This window comes from Carassius gibelio, chromosome B3 (genome assembly GCF_023724105.1).
Source record: "Carassius gibelio isolate Cgi1373 ecotype wild population from Czech Republic chromosome B3, carGib1.2-hapl.c, whole genome shotgun sequence".
Lineage (NCBI taxonomy): Eukaryota > Metazoa > Chordata > Actinopteri > Cypriniformes > Cyprinidae > Carassius > Carassius gibelio.
The window spans coordinates 45,849,147-45,875,201 of NC_068398.1; the positions used below are offsets into that span (position 1 = coordinate 45,849,147).

Here is a 26,055-nt window from a genome sequence, read left to right on the forward strand (position 1 = left end):
TTGCTCTACAGGCAGAATTTGACATTCTTTCATCATGCTACGCAGAGAATTTAATGCTTAAATCTAGATACAAATACTATGAAGAGGGTGATAAGGCAGGTAAGTTGCTGGCCCATCAATTAAGACAGGATTCATCCTCGCATCTCATTCCTCAGATTCAAACCTCATCAGGGGTAACAACAAACCCTCAGCTAACTAATGTTCATTTTAAAGAATATTTTATTTCCCTATATACATCTGAACAAACTGATAACCCCCTTGCTTTTGATGTCTTTTTTAGCAAACTGAACATACCCATTGTCGATTCTGCTGCCCATTTGGAAGAACCAATCACTATAGAAGAACTCACTCAAGATATTACCTCTATGCAAAATGGTAAATGTCCAGGGCCAGATGGGTATCCAGTAGAGTTTTATAAAAAAATTCTAGACAAATTGGCCCCCATGATGATTGACATGTATTTTGAATCATTTGATTCACCCAAGCTCCCCCAGACACTTAATCAGGCTTCCATCTCTTTGATATTAAAGAAGAATAAAGACCCCTTACACTGCACTTCTTACCGCCCAATCAGTCTTCTTAATGTTGACTTTAAGATATTATCAAAGTTGTTGGCAATACGTTTAGAGTCCATTTTACCATCCATTATCTCCCCGGATCAGACCGGGTTTATAAAAAATAGACACTCTTTTTTCAATATTAGGAGACTGTTTAATATCGTATACAATCCCTCTTCTTCTGTTGTCCCAGAGGCTGTCATTTCATTAGATGCAGAGAAAGCATTTGACCGGGTGGAGTGGAGGTATCTTTTTTACACTTTAGAAAAATTTGGTTTCGGTCAAAAATGTATCTCTTGGGCGAGGTTACTGTATTCTGGCCCACAAGCTTCTGTCAGGACCAATAATACTCGTTCAGGTTATTTTCACCTCCATCGGTCCACTCGCCAGGGATGCCCTCTGAGTCCGCTTCTCTTTGCCATTGCTATTGAACCTCTCTCTATTGCACTGTGATCTGATTCTTCTATAATGGGCATAAAAAGAATGGGTACAGAAAAAAAGGTATCTTTGTATGCGGATGACCTTCTTCTTTACATTTCAGATTTGGATAAGTCAATACCTACAGCACTTGGTGTCTTAAAGTCCTTTGGTTCATTTTCTGGTTATAAATTAAATTAAGCAAGAGCGAGATTTTTCCACTGAACTCTGCTGCTAGGAACTACCCTTTACATAATTTTCCATTTAAGATCTCTCATCATAGATTTACCTATCTTGGAGTTTGCATCACAGATACATTTAAAGGCTTTTTTAAATTTAACTTTTCTAAGTTGCTTCTACAGATGGAGAAAGATTTTGAGCGCTGGTCACTTTGTGATGGCTCGTAAAAGAGGAGGAAGCAAATGCAGGCAATCAGAAGAAGTTTATTGATAACGGAGTCCAGAATGTAGGCAATGGTAAAAGAAGGTCTACGGTGGCGTGAGAAGTGCTGGATGGTGAAGTCGGTGGTGAATGTGAAGACGGTCAATGGATGAAACCAGGAACAGACCGGAACACTCACACGAAGACGACAACATGTAACGGGGAGGCTTCGACCGGTGGCGATCGGCCTTAGCCTTGGTGTGCGACCTAGCCTGGAGCAGAGCTCTGCGAGCTCTGGTCCAGGTGCGGTGACACCTCTGGACTAGTGCGTGTGCGGAGGGGAGCGAAACCTCGGATTCCGTACTGACAAAATTAGGTGGTTGGTACCCTAAACTACACTTAAATGGAGACATGCCCGTAGATGACACTGGCAAAGAATTGTGTGCGTACTCCACAATAGAGAGTTGCTGACACCAGGACGAAGGATTATTGGAAGCCAAACATCGCAAAACCCTTTCGACATCCTGATTGGTTTTTTCGGTTTGACCATTGCTCTGGGGATGGAACCCGGAAGAAAGACTAACAGTCGCTCCTAACAATTTACAGAATTCTCGCCAAAATTTGGACACAAATTGGGGACCCCTGTCAGAAACCACGTCTGTCGGAAGGCCATGTATACGGAAGACGTGGTCAATGACAGCTACCGCTGTTTCCTTGGCTGAAGGTAATTTGGGCAAGGGAATAAAATGAGTCGCCTTCGAGAACCGGTCCACTACGGTTAAAATCACTGTATTGCCCTTAGAGGGCGGTAATGAAATCTAGCGAAATGTGGGACCAGGGTCTTGAAGGGACAGACAGCGGTAAGAGTAACCCATCTGGAGGTCGATTGGAAGTCTTACCAATAGCGCAAACTGAACAAGCCAAGACGAAGTCGTGGACGTCACGAGCCATACCAGGCCACCAAAATCGTTGCTTGACTAGAAACCTAGTTCTACTAACCCCTGGGTGACAAGCAACACTGGAACAATGACCCCACTGGAGAACGTCTGACCGTAACCCCTCCGGCACAAACAATCGGTTCGGTGGGCAACGAGCCGGGGGCGTTACCCCTTCTAAGGCAGTCAATACAATGAAAGGTACAATGAAAGGTACACCCGACCCTTCAAGCCAGTGACGCCATTCTTCCAGTGCAAGTTTGACTGCCGAACAACTCTCGATTGCCAATGTCATAATTAACTTCCGCAGGAGATAAACGGTGAGAATAATACGAGCAAGGATGCACCTTTCCGTCTGAGGATGCGCGCTGGGACAACACTGCTCCTACCCCCACCTCTGACGCGTCGACCTCCACTATGAATTGACGTGAGCGATCAGGGGTGACGAGAATGGGAGCTGAAACAAAGCAGCTTTTCAGTTTGGCAAACGCAGCCTCGGCTGCGTTTGACCACCTGAACGTCAAACTAGGGGAGGTCAAGGCGGTCAGAGGAGCGGCTAGTTGGCTGAAAATGCGAATGAAACGCCGGTAAAAATTGGCGAACCCCAGAAATCTCTGCAGGGCTTTGCGAGACTCTGGGGATGGCCAATTTACCACAGCCTTAACCTTCTCAGGATCCATGCGAACACCCTCAGTCGAAATGATGTGTCCTAGAAAAGAAACAGACTGTGCATGAAAAACGCATTTCTCCGCCTTGACAAACAATCCATTCTCTAGCAACCGCAGAAGCACTCGTCGTACGTGTTGCACGTGTTCCTGGAGAGACGAAGAAAAAATCAATATGTCATCCAGGTAAACATATATGAACAGATCGACCATGTCTCGCAACACGTCATTAACGAGTGCTTGGAAGACTGCCGGCGAGTTCGTTAGCCCGAAAGGCATCACGCAGTACTCAATCGATCCTGGGGTTGTGTTTCTGGAGCCAGGTGTGACCAAAAACAATGGGAGATGCGGGTGAGTCCGTGATGAAAAATGAAATCTCCTCTGTATGGTTGCAGATGTGATGAGAGAAACAGGTAAAGTGGTCTGTGTGATGACTGGCAGTCTGTGTCCGTTGAGTGCAAAAGGTGCAATGGGGTGTTTGAGGGAGGTGAGAGGAATGTTGAGCTTACTAGCAAACTTAGTCCATGAAACTACCCTCGGCCCCAGAATCCAACAAAGCGTGATGATCGAGTGCGTGGGTGGACCACCGTAGACTCACCGGAAGGAGTGTCGATGTAGATGAGGTCTTCCTGGCAGAGATCCCACCCAATAGTAGCCTCCGTTTTACTATTGGGCTTGGTCTTTTACCGGACAGCGCTGGATGTGATGTTCTTGGCTGCTGCAGTATAAACACAGTCCCAGGGATCTCCGCCTGATCCTCTCCTCCTGGGAGAGCCGAGCTCGCCCCACCTGCATGGGTTCAAGATCTCCAGGTGGGCTGACCGCAACCTCTGAGCGCTGACGCTGAGCCTCCGGTCTGGTCGCGAGAACTGCTCTCCCCCTCTGTCTGGCAGCTTGGTCGAGTCGGTTGTCTACTCTGATGGTGAGGTCAATCAGGCCATTGAGAGAAGTGGGGAGCTCAACGGCGCGGATCTCCTGTTGGATGCGGTCAGCCAACCCATGCAGGAAGTGATCCCACTGCGCCTCTTCGTTCCACTTACACTCCGCCGCCAGGGTGCGGAACTCAATAGAATAGTCGGATACGGACCTGTCTTCCTGACGTAGGTCCGTGAGAAGTCTAGCCGCCTCCCTCCCGGCGACGGAGCGGTCGAAGACCTGTCTCATCTCCTCCGAAAGGGCGTGGAACGAGGCACAGCAGCTGTCTTGGTTCTCCCACACCGCCGTCCCCCAGAGGGCAGCCCTCCCCGTCAGTAGTGACAAGACGAATGCCACCTTCATTTCCTCGGTGTTAAACGTGCGGGGCTGCAGGGCGAAGTGCAGAGAACAATGAGACAGAAATGATCGACAAAACTTGGGCTCACCCGCATATTTCTCAGGGATGGGGAGGCGTGGTTCGGACTGGGAAATCCCCCCGGAGACGATCGGCAGTGTGGGTGGCGTGGGAGGCGCAGCGGGTGGCGGTTGTTGTTGTTGTTGAGCCTGGAGAGCGAGCTCGGACACCTTCGTCACCATTGCTTGGAAAGCTCGACCCATCTCATTTATCGCCTTGTCTTGGCGATCCATACGACCAACGGCTCTCTGCAGAAACTCCTCCAGATGAGATGGGGAGCGATCGCCTGCTGCTTCCATGATGGTCAGATCCTACTGTGATGGCTCGTAAAAGAGGAGGAAGCAAATGCAGGCAATCAGAAGAAGTTTATTGATAACTGAGTCCAGAATGTAGGCAATGGTAAAAGAAGGTCTACGGTGGCGTGAGAAGTGCTGGATGGTGAAGTCGGTGGTGAATGTGAAGACGGTCAATGGATGAAACCAGGAACAGACCGGAACACTCACACGAAGACGACAACACGAACACAATCCAGAACACGAACACAATCCAGAACACGAACACGGGAGACGGTAATCCAACTTGGGAAGCTGTGACATGAATGAGGATCTGACAACAGACAGAGAGATGGGTGAGTATTTGTACCTGAGTGGAGATGAGGATCAGCTGGAGCGAGACAATCAACATACAGGTGACAACAATCAACCAAACGAGCACATGGAGACTACGAGAGTACAAATACAAACGCAAAACATGACACGGAGAAAACAATGGATTTCCTACCGTTACACACTGCTTCCCCTGTCCTTGGCTGGAAGAATCAACTCGATTAAAATGAATATTCTTCTAAAATTCTCTTATTATTTTCAGTGCATACCCATTTTCCTTCCTCAACACTTTTTTCGTCAAATTGATTCTCTAATTTTGGGTTTTATTTGGAATAAAAAGATCCCCAGAATTCGTAAGGCTTTTCTTCAGAGACCCAAAATACTTGGGGGAATGGCTTTACCTAACTTTCAGTTTTATTACTGGGCTACAAATCTTAGGGTCATGCAATACTGGTTAAATCAAGATTTTTCTCATGATTCATTTGTATGGCTTACCATGGAAGCTACCTCATGTATGCCTACTTCGCTAGCAGCCTTAATACATGCTCCCATTAAATGCTCATCTTCTCCCTACACCAAAAATATTATCGTTAAAACTACATTGAGAATCTGGAGGCAATTCAGACTCCACTTTGGTTTACAAACCTCTTCTATTTCTGCACCTATAGCAGCAAATTTTGCTTTCTTACCATCATTAATGGATAGGACTTTTTCTCAGTGATCGGCATTAGGTATTATAATGTAGCGCCCCCTGCTGTCCTAGATGTATCTATCCTTCGGAATGCTGGACGCTTGAACCCAGATTCGTTTATTTGCCTCTCGACGTGATATTACAATCAATCTGTGACCCTTGGTTCCACACCACCTCTTGTAAAGTGCAACTTAGATCTCTGCAAACTAATACCAATCAACCACAGTTACCTATCTACTCCATTAAAGTGACCACACTATAACTGAAATATACAATGGATTTATTTAAAAGGGAAAAATAAACAGAATTAACAAAATCAAATCAAATTAAATATGAATTCAACCAACTTCTGAATAAATTAGAATTTTCAAATGCAGTGTTTGATTTACTCTTCTATGCACAACAATAGGCACTTAAAGGGTTAATCTTTTAAACTTCCATAGAAATAAGGCTAATGATTCTCCTTTAAATTAACTCAAATTATACACAAAGTACAAATTTGTTTTCACTAAATGTAAATCAACACACCAATGTAATTCTGGTATAGCTATGTAAACTCAGTATATAAATAAAGTAAGATTATGTAAATGAACTTCAGTTTCAGTCAAGTATTTAAACTGCAACACTCGATTAATATACCCAATGAATCACAGAGTATTAAACAGTTATATCCTCCACTAATTCAAAATAAACAACTTATTGTGGGCCCACACACACACACACACACCACACGCACGCACACACACACACACACCCCCCCGTTGCAGGCCTGAAACGTTGCTTGTGTGCGTTGTGGCCGAATGAAACGTAAAATGGCCGCTTCACTCAATAAGAGCACAAATAAAATAAACAAAGGGTACCTGAATGTAAATGGCAAGGGTTAACGATTCCCGTCACCCGTCAGATCGATCCACGTGAAACCCTCATCATTTAGGAAGCTCTGTGATGTTCCCGCGACGCCAGAGGAACTCCTAACCACTCGGCGATTAGGAGCGCTATCTGGATTCCTCCTCAGTGGCTCCGTCACTCTCAATCGATGCACTAACAGTTCTTAGTAATCACTTAGATCACCTTTGATGCTCTCACATACACACCGATGTAAGGGATAACGTTAAACTTGAGTAAAGTTTCTCACCAGTAACATAAATAGTCCAATTTACTGCGATAGCGATCAAGCAATAAACTAACAGTTCTTCCGAATCGTCGTGTTGACTTCGTTGTGTGATCGTGTTGACTTCACAACAGAATACTATTCAGCTTAACACTTAAATAATGCAGTAAAGACTATATTTTTACTCAAATAAAACCAGCGCGCTCTGTTATCATGCCGACAACATGCTTTTTTTTTTCCTTCTTTTTTCACCTTCTCACTCACACTAGCCCTGGCCAATCACAGCTGCCATAACTGATATGAGGCGGGATCAAGCTGTTTTTAGCCAATAACCTTAAACCAAATACAACTTAAAGATATTACCATTTCTGAACAGGTACACTTTGATTTAATAATAAACTCTCATCACCAAGCAGCGCATTTCTGCATAAAATAAACAAATAAATATAATGCAAATGATAATAAAAAATAATCATGAAGAAATTAACCCAGGGTTACAATAACATTTAAGGTTTTTTATATAGATAATGTATTTGCGTCTTTCCAGCAATTACGAGAAAACTGTGCAATGCCCAAACACAATTTTTTGTTTCCTAGTCTCCCTAGTGTTACTCCCATTGACTCCTTCCTCAAACCTATTCATGTTATGAAGGGTATGATCTCACATTTTTATGAAGCAATCTGCTCCTTACGTGAAAGCTCACTTGCATCTATTAAATCTCAGTGGGAGGAAGACATAGGAGAAAATATTCCAGAAGAACAATGGGAAAAGATTCTAAGTCGTGTGCACTCCTCATCATTCTGCGCCAGACAGGGTCTGATGCAGTGTAAAATCCTTCATCGCACCCACTGGACCAAAGTTAGACTTTCTAAAATATATCCTGAGGTAGATCCCATGTGTGACCGCTGTCATCAAGCCCCTGCATCTACTGCGCATATGTTTTGGTCTTGTCCATCTCTACACAAATATTGGTCTTTGATCTTTAAAACATTATCTGAAGTTCTTGGAATTTATGTCCAACCTTTGCCTGTCACAACTCTATTTGGTACTCTTTCTCTTTCACTTGACATGCCCAAATATAAGACTGATTTTGTAGCTTTTGTTACTCTTCTGGCAAGACGCCTAATTTTAATAAATTAGAAATTGCCTACACCTCCCACTCATTCTTCATGGATTAATGATATCTTTAATTTTATCAAACTAGAAAAAATTAGGCATACAATAAAGGGGTCTTCTGACAACTTCTATAAAATTTGGGGCCCTTTTCTAGATTGTGTAGGGAAGTGAAATGGTTTTAAACACCTGTCTATATCCCCTCTGGCAGTAAAGAATCTTCTTACACGCAATATTAACCTGAATATGTCTTTGGATGACCAAGCTTTATATGGCTTCTCATTTTTTTATTTCATCATCTCTCTTTTTTTTTTTTTTTGGTTTATGTTGCTGTTCTTGCTTATTGTTTATACTTATGTCATTGTTTTATTCTCTCATGCTGAATGCTGTTTGGACGTAAGTTGCATCATATGACGGATCCATAATTGTATATTTACTTTTTATTATTCCTTTTTTTATAACTTAGAATTAACTTTATTCTGTCTCTATTTGCTATTTGGTTCTTTCTATGAACAAGAGAGACGGAATTAATTATATTTATGTGATATTCCAATGGTATCTGTAATTGTGTGATGTACTCTGTTTATGTGAAAAAAAATCAAAATAAAGTGGGGAAAAAAAATAAATAATTTGGGGCAAATTAAAAAACACCTCTAAAACACTAACACTCAGTAACTAGGGATGCACCGAAATTTCGGCCACCGAAAATTTTCGGCCGAAAATGGCCTTAGTTTGAACTTTATTTTATACTGTGCATTGTTGCAATGTGCTTAATAAATATTTGCATAATTTGTAATTATGTATTATTTTTTTTTTAAATAAGTTATGTAATTGTAATTATCTTTGAAACTTTAATATTAATTTATGCAATTGCAATGTATTAATTTTAGTAAAGTTAGTACACGGTCATAGCAATAAATGCAATGGTACTAATAATTGGCATAATTTCTTTCGGTGTTTCGGTTTCGGTTTTCGGCCTTGGTTTTCTCTTTTTCCGGTTTTCGGTTTCGGCCAAGAATTTTCATTTCGGTGCATCCCTAATATATATATATATATATATATATATATATATATATATATAGACACACACACACACACACACAAACATATATACATACATAATATCAGATTGTAGCCATATTTATGTTAGATTTTCTGCTAGATTTCTGCTTTAATTTGATAAAAATGTTTATTTATGCCCTGGCCCTATTTAAATACACTCTCTCAAATATTTCTCAAATGTCAGGCAGATGACAAGCTCAACTGCTCAACAGCTAGATGGTTATCTGTCTGAAGTCCCCATCCCCAGAAGTGATAACAGTCTTGCCAACTGGAGAAGTAATGCACTTTCTAGTCCTACAGAGAAAAATTTCAAATGCACTTTGTTTTTATGAGAGAACTGTTCATTTTAAAACCTTTCTGCAGGCCAGTAAGCCTGTACATTATTATTAAATATACACATGAGTGGGATACATTTTTAGTTTGAACTTTATTTTATACTGTGCATTGTTGCAATGTGCTTAATAAATATTTGCATAATTTGTAATTATGTATTTATTTTTTTTTTAAATAAGTTATGTAATTGTAATTATCTTTGAAACTTTAATATTAATTTATGCAATTGCAATGTCTTAATTTTAGTAAAGTTAGTACACGGTCATAGCAATAAATGCAATGGTACTAATAATTGGCATAATTTCTTTCGGTGTTTCGGTTTTGGTTTTCAGCCTTGGTTTTCTCTTTTTTCGGTTTTCGGTTTCGGCCAAGAATTTTCATTTCGGTGCATCCCTATCAGTAACGGTGGAAAATCATTTTGTTCGGTAATGCAGGGAGATGAAGACAGTGTCTCACCAGCTGACTCACTGACTGATTCTAATGGCATAATTGAAATGGTCCAGTCTTAGACGCATTGGGATTCTTCCTCTGTTGGCAATGGTTGGCATATGCCACAGGTTCACCACCACGTCTCGTTAGAGCTTGAGAGGTTTGTGTCGCCACAGCAGTCTCCTCCATCTGCCTTATTTCTTCCTCTGTATTCCAGTTCAAAAAGTAGGGCAGGGCGAAAAACTTCAAAATCGTCCGACATCATTAGTTTAACTTTTAACTCCCTTTTTTTGTAAACAGTGTTTGACTAAGTATTTGCATGTTCAACTTGTAAACAATAACTCTGTACTTCCGTCTACGTCAAACGTGACCTTTTCAATGTAACCACGTAATATGTGAAGTCATGAATGTGCATTGCAGAACAGAGCAAGACGAGCATGTTTTAATAAAGCATATACATATATTTATTTTCTTTTTTGGAAATGACCAATCGTTTCGCAAGATAAGACTCTTATTCATCATCTGCTATCATTCAAAGCACTTTGAAGCTGCACTGAAACAGTAATTTTGACCTTCTGTAACTGTTGAAGGTCAGAATAGTGCATTGAAGTCCACTATATGGAAAAAAATTGCTAGAATGTTTTCATCAAGAACGTTAATTTCTTTTTGACTGAAGAAAGAAATACATAAACATCTTGGATGACATGGGGTTGTGTAAATTATCAGGAAATTTTAACTTGAAAGTGAACTTATTCTTTAGGGTACAATATAGAATGCTATCAAATAGTAACTCTTTTAGACACTTACACTCTGTTTAGTTTGTTTGTTTTACTCTTTCTAGGAATCTGTGCTTGTAAGACTGATAATGACTTTTTGAGACATCATTGTTCTAACCAGACAAAGCTGCAGACTGCTCAACCACCCAAACCAGAATGCATGCAAATAATTATAATTTTTAAAACACTTCTTTTTTCAATGTTGTCTAGTTGAATCTCATATAACTTAAAATTTAGTGAAACTGGTACATTAGGAGTTAAAGTAATGGATAAAACATGTTCGCTGATCATATATTTTACAGTGTACCATGTGATATTTTATCATCAATATTAAAACTGTTCTTAAACTTGCTTGTTTGTCATAGCATCAGTAAACATTCTGCTGCTAACATCTAATGTTATTCTTTTTCTTAATACTAATGATTTCACAATATCTGAAAAAGAAAAAAATGTAACAAAATAAATTAAAATAGTAAACTGCAGTAAAAATGCTTGAAATAAAACAATGTTACATTAAAAAATTAAAAACCTACAAATAATATTAATAAGTATTGCTTAAAAAATTATTACTGTCATGGATTCGGTTTTCCTTCTCTCCTTCCCCCTCCTCTGCTGTTTACTGCGCTACATTCACACACCTCTTCAGCTGTTTCTCATTATCTCTCCTCCGTCTCACTAATAGATTCACACCTGTTCTCTCATTTCCCTAATCATCCTTGCTATTTCTAGTTCCCCATTTTTTGTGCTCTCTGCTTCATTATTTTCGTTTGCTGTAGATGCAGAAGTTTCACAATCATCTTGTGCCAGTCCTACCCTGCCTCTCGTGCTCCAGTCTCAGGTCAGATCTAACGGTGCTCTGGGTTAACCTGTTGCTCTGCTCTCTGTCCAGTCCTGCTGGTGCTGTCGAGTACTCTAGACAGTTACCATACCTGCCACCTGACGTAATCTCAGGTGGCAGGTATGGTAAAAAAGAGAGGAGGTCAGCTAAAGCCCATCTCCGCATGCTGCCTGAGCGCCGGCCCGTTTATCGACGAGAACTTTCTGTTTGCTGATTCACGTAAAAAACTTTGTGTTTACTGTTTGGGTACCAGCTCATCGGCTGCTTTTTGTTGTTTATTCCGAAGACTTGTTTTGTTGCTACGCTACTCTATTAAAGGAACTTCCTTTTGCATAACCGCTCTTGGGTCCTCCTCTTTCCATATCACAATTACAAATATATAAATGTAACTTGCCACCACATTGTCAGGTACTTGCACTTTATACAATACAAAAGGCTTGAAAGCAGCAATCAGGAATCCGTAGTTTCGATTTTCAAACTCAAACTTTATTCTGATTAACATTGAGTAAAGGAGAAAATTACAGCATGTAAATAAAGAACATCAAAGCTGATCAGAAGAGAGTTTAGCTTCCCCCATCATCATTATCTCTCTCTTCATGTCAGAAATCCCTCGTTCTGTCAGAGCACAGTGAAGCTGAAATGAGCAGATATCTTAAAACTGCTATCAATGTGATTTGATTTCTGTACGTTTCCCTCTCTCACCTGTGACAGGAGCTGGAGATTCAGACAGACTCAAACTTAAGTTTCATCTTCACAGGAGTCTTCTTGGGAAACCGGACCTAAAAGTGCACATGAGCGTGAACATACAGAGAAGAGAAAAGCAAATGCTATATGCAAACAATAAAAAACATAAAATGCATTGATTCTACAATATCTTCAGCAGTTTGTTGCCAATGTCACTTAAGATTAAACCGATGCAGTGAGAGTTTGTGTGGGGATCCTCAAAAATCATAAATAAAACTACACAGAGTAAAACAAACAAAACACCTAGATGACATTAAATAAAGGTTCACCTGCATTAGTCAAACACAAATGTGTTTTATGCAATAAATTATTGAAAGCTGAGCTTATGCAAATGTTTAAGTTTCACATGTTCAAAAACCATGAATATCCAAATTTCAACTATTGTGAAGGCGTTAATAGCTAAATCTGCTTGTTTGATCACACCTTCTCCATAGACCTCCACCTCACACAGAGTAAGCATCCTTGAATCTTCAGGAATGAACAGATTCACGTATCGACCCTCCATGTTACATGTGTAAGTGGAGGAAACACCAGCTGGAATGCTAGAAATCACAGCGCATCTAAAGAGAGATGGAGAAAACCTCTTCTAGACTTCTAGTCTTTTTTCATATTTCAGGGTTTATTTATGGATTTTAAGCTACTGAAAGAGGGTCTCACCTGGGATTGTTGTTGCCGTTGTTCTCCAAAGAGTTTCCGATGCGAATCTCCGCTCCGTTTATTCTGTCTGGACAACAGCCTAGTAGTATGTTTGTGATGACAACTGTACTTACTCTATAAACATAACCCAGATCCACCCTCCACCACGGCTTGTTCTCAGAATCAGTTGAAGAACACGCTGACCATGAATTTGTGAAACCAGGATTGAAATCAATGGCACGTTGAGCAGACCAGGCACCATAGGTTGACGACTGTATGGCGGTTCTTCCTGCTGCCAAATTATCTGTTAGAAATGGTTTTAGTCAGTTTATTTTATTCATTTTAATGTTTTTTTAAGAATTCATTTCTATGAGATCTGTAAGAACGGGTTGAGTCCTGACACAACAACACAGCAAAGCTCTGAAGCCTCTGTCCCGCACTGTTAAAATCATGCTCCAGGAGGACCAATATTTTGTCTGGGCCTCCTCTGGTCTAGTGCATCAATCCGTCCCTAGTCTTCTGTTCAAATAGCCTTATAAAAGCTTTTATTTCAGGCCGGTCCAGTCAAATTCACCTGGAAAGGGTTTAGACCTGGTTTTTACTCAGCTCTGAATTACCTGGATAATTCACATAGACTCCCACTTCACAGAAAGTAAGAGTCTTTGAAGGTCCAGGAATATTCACAGTCACATAGCGTCCCTTCATCCCAGGACACGAGAAGCTGTTGGTTGCTCCTGCTGGAATAGAGGAAACTGTAGCACATCTGGAGAAAAAAATTAAAAGTGAGTTACTTTTGCTGCTCATTATTAGTATAAAACTAATAAAACTTGTATTTTATTCTCTCATCACTGAATGTATTTAATATGGTTAACTCTTTCTTTTACAGCACAATGATTATTTTATAATTGGATACTTCCTCCAACTTATGTGATGTATGTTTTACACTAGTTTTATTTATTGTTATTATCATTATTATTAAGCAGCTAAGCAAATGTGCAATTATTTGACATGACAGTGAAATTTTCATTTTTAATACTTATACTTTAAAACTAATTACTAGTTATTATATTAGAGTTGGTTCTGCAGTAATGTGATCACTGGACTGAACTGTTTGTGTGACACAAGCTGCCATTTTAGAAAGATATAACATCAACTATCTAAACATTAGGTAGATAAACCAGTGTTTCCTCCACCGAGCATTGCCATTCAAATAAATAAGTAAATACCTGATCTTTGAATGTGAGTTCACAGTTTTTATTGAATATGATGGAATAAAAAAGCGGTTTACTGTGAAATAATAGTGCGAAAGTCCTTGTATTGCAATAAACAGCCTACAACATGACCAACAAACAGATTACTCTTATGATCCACTTCTTTTTAGTTAAAAACACACAAGCCTAGTCTGATTCAGGAACAAATGACTTGACCAGACAGAATCAGTAAGACAAATCCTTCACTGAACTGAATCGACATCCCACTCAGATACTGAACTTCAAATACCAATCTTAACATAGTCTAAACACTTGCAAATGGTCGGTACATGGATAACACTCACACATGTATTCATGAAGACACCAACTTCCCACTATCTGCATGTAAGAATATATTAGAGAAACTCACACTGGGTTGCCTAAAACTGAAGAATCGTTTCCAATCCGAATCACTGCCCCGTTTATCCAGTTTACACAGCAGCTTAATTGGATGTTAGTGATGGTCACTCTGTTCACAGTGTACGTCTTCTTCAGATCCAGCTTCCACCACGGGTCACTTTCTGAGTCTGTACCTGAACAGTCGGAGCTCGACCCATCCACAGCATTTTGGGCATGCCAGTCACCAAAGTTGTTAAATGTTGTCGACTGAACAGCTGTTCCCCATCTCGCTACGTTCACTGGAATACGTTCAAGAGAAAACCGTACTTACTATTACAATTCTTCATTACAATCATGTATAACCCTGCTTGGCTATTTAAGTTCTTTGGTTTTCATCATGTGTCTAAAATATATTTCACAGCAGCACATACTCTCTTACAAAAGATGTAAGAGTTTTTCATTCACAAAATCTTACCTTCTGTTTCTGCTTTCATCTGAACTGAGAAAAAGCCTTGAAATGAGAAACACAGAATGATGCTCATTATTTAGCAACTTCAATTATTTCTCAGACCATACGCCCTCATTTAGTTGGATTTTTTTTTCATATACATTTTGTATTTGGGTAAAATTTAGTATAATCACTAAAATCATGTATTAGTGTCTTCTAGTTTAGCTTCTCAAGTAAAATTATTTTGTTTAAGGGTGTTTAGATAAAATGAACAACACAAGTATAATTTAGGGTCTTCTGTGTTTATTAAGTGTTTCTCTGTCTGAAAGATGAAAATAGACTGTAGCTCATTAAGATATGAGATATGATTGTATGTTTTACTTACCCAGTAAAGATAACAGACTCTTGTAGAAAACTCTCATGTTCATTTCTGGTGATCTGTGATTCTTTCTGCTTTTGTTTGAGGAGCTTTGAACAAATGTTGTTCCTTGGAGAAATATATTAGTTCAAGTTACATCAGAGTCACATGAACCTAGTTCTCCTCCCACTTTTATTTCTTTTAAATCTGTTTACACACACACACAAATACATAAATAAAATATTACTTATTATTTTCTTAAACATTTTAGCAACAAAAAAGTGAACTCCTTTTCATTGAAAATAATAATTTGTAACTTCAGTGATTTATGATTTCAAAATGTCAGTGCTATTAAAATGGAACATTATCTGACAAAGCAATCTAAAGAATGAATTTCATGTTGACATGCTTACATTGAATATTAAGTGTTAACAACAATAGCAAAGTCCACCAAAATTGGATTGGTTTGTCAGCTCTCCTGAAAGAAAATTGAGGTACAATCTTCCTGAACTACATTAAGATTTGTTTTCACTTTTGTATTCAAATTTGGTGGCTGCAAATTTTACTTTGTGTAGGCCTACTGCATGTTATTTCCATCTTGTGTTGCAACAACAATTTTTAAATTAGTCTTTTCTTTCCCTTCTTACATACTTCTCAATGTCAACACACATTTGCATATTGTTATTTTATGCATAGAGGCTGCTTGTCAGAGCTACCTGAAAACACACAAACACCGTCCTGCATCTGGTCCAACATGAGGAGATGATCTGTTTCTAGTTGATGCAAACCTCTCTTTGAAATGTGAATATTCACATTAGGAGTTCATATGGCAATGCAGTAAATCTTTGCCACTATTTTCTATGTGCATCTGCATCTACTGCTGTTCACTTCTTAGAATGTCACTTGTTTTTCTCATTTACATCAAGTTTTCTTTGAGTCATTTGCTTAGGAAGCATGTTCGAAAAACCACGAATATAAATGTAAATGTAAATTTAAATGTTCCGTAAGTGTTTATTCAGAAGAGCACGAACATATGAGGAAGCACACTATGACTGGCGTCTTGGGGTTTGAAAGCAGCCAGGACATCATTGTGTCATAATGTACATTTTTCATGTTCAAACTTCACCTACATTAATCTGCCACAAATCTTAAATCTTAAACAATCTTCTATCAGAAAAGAAGTTGACTTTGGAAAAAGCCATGAAGAGCAGAAGCAGGAGATGAAGTGATGATAAAAAGGAGCAGAGTTTATAGAGTAGTTTTAGTTGCATGTTTCAGCACAAACTCAACAACTGATTCACAACATCCCAATAACCTAGAGTTTCCATAAACATCTCTTATTCATGAAGACAAACAGCTTTTGAAACAACACAGTCATAAAAACAACAATATAATATAACCAAACAGTAAATTAATCAATAAAATAGGTATGATGATTAATATTATAAATGATACATTGAATAATAGTTCGGGTGATCAGGCCATACTCTCTTGTTCAAAAGAACATGTTTCTTCTGTCATTAACATTTCCCCTAGCTGATGCTGGTACATGGTGTCTCTGACTGTAATCTGACAAGCTCATCAACACTCGTATGGCAATATACAAGAGTAAGATGATAAACACTCTTGTAACTAAAACTTTTAAATGATTCCAAAGTGGCACCAACACTGATCAAAATTATGTGTCCCATTCAGATTATGTTAAAATAACATAATCCTTAATCAAGTTTAGATACTTGTTCATGTAGAACTTTACCTAAATTTTACACTGCATTTCCAGTATTATCTGAAAGGTATGAACTAGAGCCCTGCGTGGAACTGATTTCTTATACACGCACACGCCCGCTTTATTAACTGCTGATATGGTGGTGATGCCACCATATTAACTGCTGAAGTCTATTTAGGGTGTTTCATCAGTATACAGTTGGATGCAGCCGGAATGAGAGATGTAGATATTATGTAATGAAATGTTGTTCCATTTGTTGTCGGAGGCACATTTCCATTGCATGTTTATTTAATGTGTTTCCGTCATAGGGGAAGGGATGGTTTCTGCTTTTGACAGAATGTCTGACGCGAAGGATTTCCCTTGAGGTATTATCTGGATGGCATTTTTTAGGTGGCCTAGAAGTTTTTTTGGCTGACACATAGTACATCTTTCTAGCTCAGATGAAGTGTGAGGCTTTGAGGTTTCTACTCTAATAATGTAAGGCAGAGTTCAGTGAAAATGTAGATTGGTGTGGATATCCTCATTATGGTGGTGCAGATGAAGGTGCAACTATCTGAAGTCTTTGAGGAGGTGAAGAACATAAGAAGTCTGTGGTTGTTATTAAGAATCTATCGAATCGAATGTGGCTCATGGTGAATTAATGGCACCTTCCCAGAAGCCTCACCGGATTCTTGATGGATAGGCAAGACTTGGCATTACTGGTATCGGCTTTGGCTAGCTAAGCTCCACGGCTTGCTAAGTGAATGAGTATTCTGGGGTTATGATGATATAGTTAATGGTTGGAATGCGAGTGTCGTGGAGAGAAGATAAGTTGATTTAATTTAGCCTCTTCAGCTAGTGGCCTGTCAACTATATCAGGTTCTTGATGGGAGTGCGGAGGTGCTTTGAAAGTCAATCTGCTGGTGTCGTAGGGTTATGAGAGCAGGAGTTTCTTGCATGCGCTCCATCACAGAACGCGCAGGTGTGAAGGTGCCTGCAGTTAGAAAATGGCTGAAAGAAGGGTGGAAGAATGGATGTATATCGGAGATGTATAGGAGATGTATAGGAGAGAGAAGAATAAGAAGCTATTGAGTAATATATTTTTATATTATTCCAGATCAACATTTATGCTATTTCCATGGCAAATGATTAAAATACAAGTTTAGCAAATGCAATGAAACCTCTTAAATTCTAAAACTTTATAAATAGATGTTGAGAAATACAGGTCCTTCTAAAAAAATAGCATATTGTGATAAAGTTCATTATTTTCCATAATGTAATAATAAAAATTAAACTTTCATATATTTTAAATTCATTGCACACCAACTGAAATATTTCAGGTCTTTTATTGTTTTAATAATGGAAGCTTTAGCCTAAGTTCTGCCAGGAAGACTCAATCACTTCGTCACTAATTACCTTCATCATTATCCAATCACGTCTTTATACTCCTGTATAAAAGATCGTACTTACACATGTTTGAGTTCGCAGATGCCAACGCGACAACAACCGCAGATTCCGACGCGATTGTACTTGCTCAAGCTGTCGTGTTTATTCATCTACTTGCTGTAATTAAGTTCGTGCCCCGCAAACTATCAAGAGTTCGACGTTCCTCTAAGATGCACACGGGATCGTTGGCTTAGCTCTGTGTCGCGGTGATTATCTGCAGTCGTTTGTGTTGGATGATTTACAAGCTTTTCTCGGCAGAGGATGTGAACATTGGCGGAGTTCCGTGTGCTTCCAGGCCAGGGTTGCCAGGTTCTCAAAACCACCAGTTACTACTATTAAAAAAAAAAAAAAAAAAAAAAAAAAAAAAATAGCCCAATCGCGTTCAAAAGGGATTTATCGGTAGAATTCACATTCTAGGGGCTATATATAACACTATTGGGGTCACCTCAAACCCAGGACAGAAAAGGCAACCCACAAAAAAAAAAAAAAAAAATACGGTCTTGGCAACGCTGGTGCTTTCCGAGATGTCGCGTCAGTGCTGCTTGGGTCTCAACACCTGAAAAGACTTTGGTCTCAATCAACAAATATTCATCTGTACGCTCACGTGAACCTGCAGCAATGAAGTTTCTCCGGACCAGCAGACAGAATTAAGGCTGCCAGTCTCTTCGGCATCTCGCCTCCATCACTTCACAAGTCTACAGCATTATAAGTATCATTTTGTTCTATGCACTTGCGGCGCCTGGGCATTAATTTATTCTCTGCAAGGATTTATACTTGCACGTTCAAATAAAACACTGGGCGTTTTCGTGCTTGTTTATTGACTTGCACAGCATAATTAAGATGTTGATCATAGTGCATGCAATTTTCTGAATTTCTTCGTAATGAGGCACTTTAAGGCTCATCATAAATGCTACAATCTTTATACTGATAAAGATTTTTCGCATTTCTTAAAAAAAAAAAAAAAAAAAAAAGCTCTGTCTAGCACATTTGAGATTCGCTGTTTTAATCCTATGCTTTAATATTTGTTTATTCAGTCTTTCATTTGCGTTATTCCTGAAAGTTCATACTCTAATGGGATTCTATGGTTGCAGATGCAGGGAACCGCTGCTCTCACCTCATCTTTACATGGCTTACTCTTGGGCTAGTGAATTATGAACACCGGATCTACCAAGCTGATGCGTATATGGACCCTTCTTTTGAGTCGTAGGTAAGATTCGGCTCAATGCTCCGTCAGCAGGCATATAACTCCACGTGACACGAGTTGCTGCTGACCTTATTTCAGAGTAGTGACATATCTCCAGTTTAAACCGAATATTAATTAGCAGGCATGGTTTGTTTGCACTCCTGGTCTCCGTCTCAAGGCGCGGTCGCACTTGACTTTAAACATGCGAAATTATTTCGAACGCCACTGCGAATATGGGCGGGAGCAAGATAAAACAGTCTCCCCTCAATTATCACAAGATGGATTATTATGTTTGCTAGCACTGTGTCTTTTGCAACGGCATCGAAAGCGTTTTATTATATTGTAACGTTACTCTGTATCTCTCTATAAATATATACACCCTAAGGGGAGGAGGGGGAGAAGAAAGAGAGATTAAAAAAAATAAATAAATAAATAAATAAATAAATAAAACGTTGTCATTCCAATGTATCACCTGTTCCCGTCGACACTACAAACCATGCAGCTTTTCTTTTATAAATCTTTTAATGTATTATAAACTAGGACGCTGTGCAACAGCTAAAGTATATAGCGCTTCCTTTTTGAATTTTGTACAGAGGCCATGCAGCAATGTATCGCTCTTCTACTGGTCCACATCCTCACGTTATGCAAATTCCCTGGTCAGAGTTCACCAAACTTGAACTTTGGAACGCAGCGAAATGCTAAATTTTTCGCATAAGCTTGCGTTTCCGGTCCGACGCATTCGCACGCGTATGAATGGAAGTCAATGGAGAGAAAAGTGCAGTGTGACCGCCCATCACTCATAACTAACTAACGGCCGGAGGGGCGCGTTAAGTAGGTTCTGCTCATGCTGTCAAACTGACGTCATCAGAAAATTATTCGTTACAGGGCGGAAATATTCAGAATTTGATAAGATTGCTAAGACAAACAATGTTTAATTGTTTACATCAAGATTAGCAATGTGTGCTAGTAAGTCAATTCGATTTATGCGTATTTTAAACTTAACCTCTGATACCTCAACTTAATATTATGAAAGAGGGAAAAAAAAAAAAAAAAAAAAAAAAAAAATTGGGGAGTGACAGTCAAGGGGTTAAGCTACAATCAAGGCTTGTTTATATTCGCGCATCTACTGGTGTTGGTTCATCACTCTTACTCGGCTGTTGCGGCTTTCACTTTACACTTTTAAACTTTCAGACAGCTGTGCCCTCAGCCAACCCGGATTCTTCAGTCTGCCCTCCGTTAGCAGACATAATACTAAACGAAGTGCTTACGTCAGCTGGAAATCACATTTCTAAGGCGTCGCTCCCTCTACAATCAAGCCTACACGTTTGCATGGTCCGCTTCTAATGTTTTTCCTTCCAATTTTGCGTTCCTATTCTAATTTCGACCGTTGCTCCTTTCTTGTCAAAAAAAAAAAAAAAAAAAAAAAAAAAACGCAATCTTTATTTCTCTATTCGCAGACTCCTTGCCAGCATCTAATCCACGCTAAATTTTATAATCAAATTTTCAAGCCTTTGGTTATTCAGTTCTATTACTACTTGAGGGGTTAGCTAAATCTTCCAACAAATTAAAGACAAATGTCTGCCTATTACCCTGCCCATATTGCAAAATGAATTACTTCAATCTGCTACGGCCTTCCTTCAAAGTACCTCAATATTCTTCTGGAGGCAGTGTTTATCTGCTTTCTACAGGTTATGCTTCCAGGGGAATTCACTTCAAACCAATCAATTTGATCCTGCTCGCGGCATTTCCTTCAGATCTATGATTCGGACCAAAAATTCTTCACACTCTCCTCAAGCACTCAAAAACCGATGTGCAAGGTTCTGGTGTCACCTTAACAATTCTAAAATCAATAATCCTGTCCCTTCTCTGCATGGTGAAATTTCTTAAAAATCCGACCTAGAATTTCTAAAACGCACCAGCTCTATTTTTCCTAACGGAGCCCCCTTTCCAAGGCTGTTTAGAACTCACTTAACCACTGTTCTCAAAGCTGCAGTCTATCTACTGGCCATTCATTCAGAATTGGGGCAGCTACTTCAGCAGCTGAATGAGGGATCTCTACATCAGCTGTTAAGATCATGGGCAGATGGTCTTCCTAAGCATTTGAATCATACATCAGACCTGATTCAAAACCATTATTGAAGCTCAGCAAGCTCTCCTGTAACTAATCAGGTAAATTCATGCAATTACTGGTGGTGGTGTTACTATATCTGTATGGTCTTTCAAGGCCTGTCTGTGTCTGCCTATCGTGACTATTTCTGTACGGTCTATCGAGACCTGTCCGTGTCCGGCTATCATGGCTATTTTTCTGTACGGTCTATCAAGGCCTGTCCCATGTCTGCCTATTGTGGCTATCTGTGTCTGGCCTATCGTGGCTATTTCTGTACGGTCTATCGAGACCTGTCCGTGTCCGGCTATCATGGCTATTTTTCTGTACGGTCTATCAAGGCCTGTCCCATGTCTGCCTATTGTGGCTATCTGTGTCTGGCCTATCGTGGCTATTTCTGTACGGTCTATCGAGACCTGTCCGTGTCCGGCTATCATGGCTATTTTTCTGTACGGTCTATCAAGGCCTGTCCCATGTCTGCCTATTGTGGCTATCTGTGTCTGGCCTATCGTGGCTATTTCTGTACGGTCTATCGAGACCTGTCCGTGTCCGGCTATCATGGCTATTTTTCTGTACGGTCTATCAAGGCCTGTCCCATGTCTGCCTATTGTGGCTATCTGTGTCTGGCCTATCGTGGCTATTTCTGTACGGTCTATCGAGGCCTATCTGTGTCTGGCTATAATGGCTATTTCTGTACGGCCTATCGAGGCCTGTCCGTGTCTGCCTATCGTGGCTGTCTGTGTCTGGCCTATCGTGGCTATTTCTGTACGGCCTATCAAGGCCTGTCCGTGTCCGGCCATCATGGCTATTTTTCTGTATGGTCTATTGAGGCCTGTCCTGTGTCTGCCTATTGTGGCTATTTCTGTACGGCCTATTGAGGCCTGTCTGCGTCTGCCATTGTGGCTGTCTGCGTCTGGCCTATCGTGGCTATTTATGTACGGCCTATCGAGGTCTGTCTGCGTCTGCCTATCGTGGCTAATCATGGTCTATCGAGGCCTGTCTTGCGTCTGCCTATCGTGGCTGTCTGCGTCTGGCCTATTGTGGCTATTTATGTACGGTCTATCGAGGCCTGTCTGTGTTGGCTATCATGGCTATTTCTGTACGGTCTATCGAGGCCTGTCCGTGTCTGCCTATCGTGGCTGTCTGCGTCTGGCCTATTGTGGCTATTTCTGTTGGTCTATCGAGGCCTGTCCGTGTCTGGCTATCATGGCTATTTTTCTGTATGGTCTATCAAGGCCTATCTGTGTCTGGCCATCATGGCTATTTCTGTACGGTCTATCAAGGCCTGTCTGCGTCTGCCTATTGTGGCTGTCTGTGTCTGGCCTATCGTGGCTATTTATGTATGGTCTATCGAGGCCTGTCTGTGTCTGGCTATCATGGCTATTTTTCTGTACGGTCTATCGAGGCTGTCTGTTTCTGCCTATCATGGCTATTCTGTATGGTCTATCGAGGCCTGTCTGCGTCTGCCTATCGTGGCTGTCTGCGTCTGGCCTATCGTGGCTATTTCTGTTGGTCTATTGAGGCCTGTCTGTGTCTGCCTATCGTGGCTGTCTGCGTGAGGCCTATCGTGGCTATTTATGTTGGTCTATCGGGGCCTGTCTGTGTCTGCCTATCGTGGCTGTCTGCGTCTGGCCTATCGTGGCTATTTATGTACGGTCTATTGGGGCCTGTCTGTGTCTGCCTATCGTGGCTGTCTGCGTCTGGCCTATCGGGCTATTTATGTTCGGCCAATTGGGGCCTGTCCGCGTTTGCCTATCGTGGCTGTCCGCGTCTGGCCTATCGTGGCCATTTATGTTCGGCCTATCGAGGCCTGTCCGTGTCTGCCTATCGTGGCTATTTCTGTTGGTCTATCGAGGCCTGTCTGTGTCTGCCTATCGTGGCATTTCTGTTGGTCTATCGAGGCCTGTCTGTGTCTGCCTATCGTGGCATTTCTGTTGGTCTATCGAGGCCTGTCTGTGTCTGCCTATCGTGGCTATTTCTGTTGGTCTATCGAGGCCTGTCTGTGTCTGCCTATCGTGGCTATTTCTGTTGGTCTATCGAGGCCTGTCTGTGTCTGCCTATCGTGGCTATTTCTGTTGGTCTATCGAGGCCTGTCTGTGTCTGCCTATCGTGGCTATTTCTGTTGGTCTATCGAGGCCTGTCTGTGTCTGCCTATCGTGGCTGTTTCTGTTGGTCTATCGAGGCCTGTCTTTGTCTGCCTATCGTGGCTATTTCTGTTGGTCTAACGAGGCCTGTCCGTGCCTGCCTATCGTGGCTGTCTGTGTCCTGCCTATCGTTGCTGTCTGTGTCTGGCCTATTTCTGTAAAACTTAAGAAGTTTAATCTAACGTCATTATACTGGTCATGCTAACTCTCTTTCTATTTCTTCCAGGAACCTTAGGATTCACAACTGGTGGGTATACTTCATCTACTTTTTTTGGGGGGGAAGGCTGGCCCCGTCTGGAGGTCTCATAATCCACCTAATTTTGGGGGTCTGCTGCGCCCCTGCCTTCGTCTTCAGGCAGGAAATGCAGATTCGCTACCCTCGGATTACGAACCATGGACGGGGCCTTCCGCCAAAGAAATTTATAATTGTGCTCGCTGAGCTGTCAATAAATGTATGCTTCGTACATTCCTCTATCTCCCGAGTCTTTCTGGTAGAACTGATGATTTTGGCATACAGCTCATGAAAACCTAAAATTCCTATCTCAAAAAATTAGCATAATAATAATAAAGTCAGTCAGTGTACTGTTTGAGTACATGAATTACTCCAGGATATTGGTTTGTTTGAACTCAGAGGCAGTGTCAGCAACATTAAAAAAGTGATCAGCTTAAGTCATTTGTGGATTCATGCGTATTTGAGATGCGATTCGTTTAAACCGATTCAGTTTGATTTGGTGAACTGAATGATTCGTTCGTGAACCGGATATTCAGACTGCTTTGTTTTGAACTCTATCACAACAGACACGGAAGAAAAGACGATGCTGAATAAAGTCGTCGTTTTTGCCATTTTTTGACCAAAATTTATTTTCGATGCTTCAAAAAATTCCAACGGACCCTCTGATGTCACATGGACTACTTTGATGATGTTTTCCTTACCTTTCTGGACATGGACAGTATACCGTACACACAGCTTCAATGGAGGGACTGAGAGCTCTCGGACTAAATCTAAAATATCTTAAACTGTGTTCCGAAGATAAAAGGAGGTCTTACATGTTTGGAACAGCATAAGGGTGAGTTATTAATGACATAATTTTCATTTTTGGATGAACTAACCCTTTAAAGGATAAGGCCAAGGCAAGTTTGCTGGCAGAGTGCCGAAGAATTGTCCTCGAAAAACCACAGCCAGGTACCAGCAAATCTTCACATCACACAGATTCAGCCAAAGAAAACTATTTATTTTCCTTTGAGGAGGATGAGGAGGAAACCTCCTCTTCAGCAGAAAATGTTACAATGCTGCTACTCCGTCTAGTGCACCTGTTGAGAGACTGTTCAGCCTGGGCAAACTTGTCTTCTCTCCAAAGAGGAACAGACTGTCAGACAAAAGATTTGAAAAGCTTCTCCTCCTAAGTTACAACTGGTTTAGTCCTTAGATGAAAGGAGTATTTTAGTATAGATCCAGGGTAGGCAAGTTCGGTCCTAGAGAGCCGCAGACCTGCAGAGTTCAGCTTCAACCATAATCAAACACTCCTGAACAAGCTTATCAATCCACTCAGGATTACTAAGGTACAGGCAGGTGAGGTTTTTTTTTCAGGGTTGGAGCTGAACTGTGCAGGACTGTGGCTCTCTAGGGGTGCTTTCACATCTCTAGTTCGGTTCATTTGGTCCGAACCAAGGGCAAAACATTGTAGCATTTTTCAGCTTTTTTGGTTGCTTTTCACACCACACTGATTGCTTTGGTCCGTACCAGTTGAAACGAACCAAAATGCAGTCACATGACAACATCTACATCACTTATTGGCCATGACGTATTTCCTAAACTGCTTTTTGATTGGTCAGAATTAACGTGTGGAAAAATTCCAACATAAGAGGAAAAGCCAGCAAAAAGCAAAAAGTAGTGTCTCATGCAGCTCCAAAAACATGTACTGATGACCTGTCAATTAACTTCCCCGAGGTTTTTTCTTCTAGCGTGGTTACTCGTGCTATGGTGAGAAATGAAAAAAAGGATGAAATTGAGGATCAACTTAATCTTAGTGACACTTTTATTGCTCAACCTCCACTCTTTAACGATAGTGATTTACCTTTGAATTCTGCTTCAGTATCGTTTCCTTCTGATGTTCCTAAATTTTCTATGAGTCGAGAGCAGCTTATTAAGGAACAGAAAATTTACCCATCTCTTGCTTCTTTTTTTTCAGAAGCTATGTCTGAAGAAGACATTGAGCATTCACCGCATGGCTATTTTTTACGAGGTTGTGTCTTAATGCGCAAGTGGAGACCTCTTATGGCCTCAGCGCAAGATGTGTGGAGAGTTTTCTTACAAATTGTTGTCCCAGTCTCCTTTCGTGATAAAGTCTTGGGTTTAGCTCATGTATAATAAGGTGTAAATAAGACCACTGACAGAATTTTACGCCATTTTTTTGGCCAGGTATTAAAAGAGATGTAGTGAGATCTTGCAGAACA

General features: G+C 40.6%; 2 protein-coding genes and 1 long non-coding RNA gene across 3 annotated transcripts in view; 1 reads left to right on the top strand and 2 right to left on the bottom strand.

The window, feature by feature from the left end:
• Nucleotides 1–11,920: 11,920 nt before the first annotated feature.
• Nucleotides 11,921–15,121, bottom strand: LOC127951796 (uncharacterized). Its single transcript, XM_052549836.1, has 7 exons — nucleotides 15,047–15,121; nucleotides 14,689–14,724; nucleotides 14,245–14,512; nucleotides 13,242–13,387; nucleotides 12,646–12,928; nucleotides 12,412–12,548; nucleotides 11,921–12,023 (listed from the first exon to the last, which is right to left on the bottom strand). The coding sequence occupies exons 1-7, from the start codon at nucleotides 15,087–15,089 to the stop codon at nucleotides 11,983–11,985; spliced, it is 954 nt and encodes a 317-aa protein (XP_052405796.1). The 5' UTR covers nucleotides 15,090–15,121; the 3' UTR covers nucleotides 11,921–11,982.
• Nucleotides 12,435–26,055, bottom strand: part of LOC127951795 (pentraxin fusion protein) — a 421,943-nt gene continuing 408,322 nt past the window's right edge. The window contains exon 6 of the transcript XR_008152737.1: nucleotides 12,435–12,569. The gene's annotated coding sequence lies outside the window, so the exon portion shown is untranslated. The remainder of the gene's footprint in view (nucleotides 12,570–26,055) is intronic.
• On the top strand, nucleotides 20,397–24,075 carry LOC127951799 (uncharacterized). The gene is made up of 2 exons (XR_008152738.1): nucleotides 20,397–21,522; nucleotides 23,828–24,075. It is a non-coding gene; the product is annotated as an uncharacterized LOC127951799 (long non-coding RNA).

Coding starts and splice junctions, on each gene's coding strand:
- LOC127951796 (XM_052549836.1), bottom strand. CDS start 15,089: ATGAACATGAGAGTTTTCTACAAGAGTCTGTTATCTTTACTGG. Junction 14,513..14,688: donor GATGAAAGCAGAAACAGAAG/GTAAGATTTTGT, acceptor AACGTATTCCAG/TGAACGTAGCGAGATGGGGA. Junction 12,929..13,241: donor AGTCTATGTGAATTATCCAG/GTAATTCAGAGC, acceptor CATTTCTAACAG/ATAATTTGGCAGCAGGAAGA.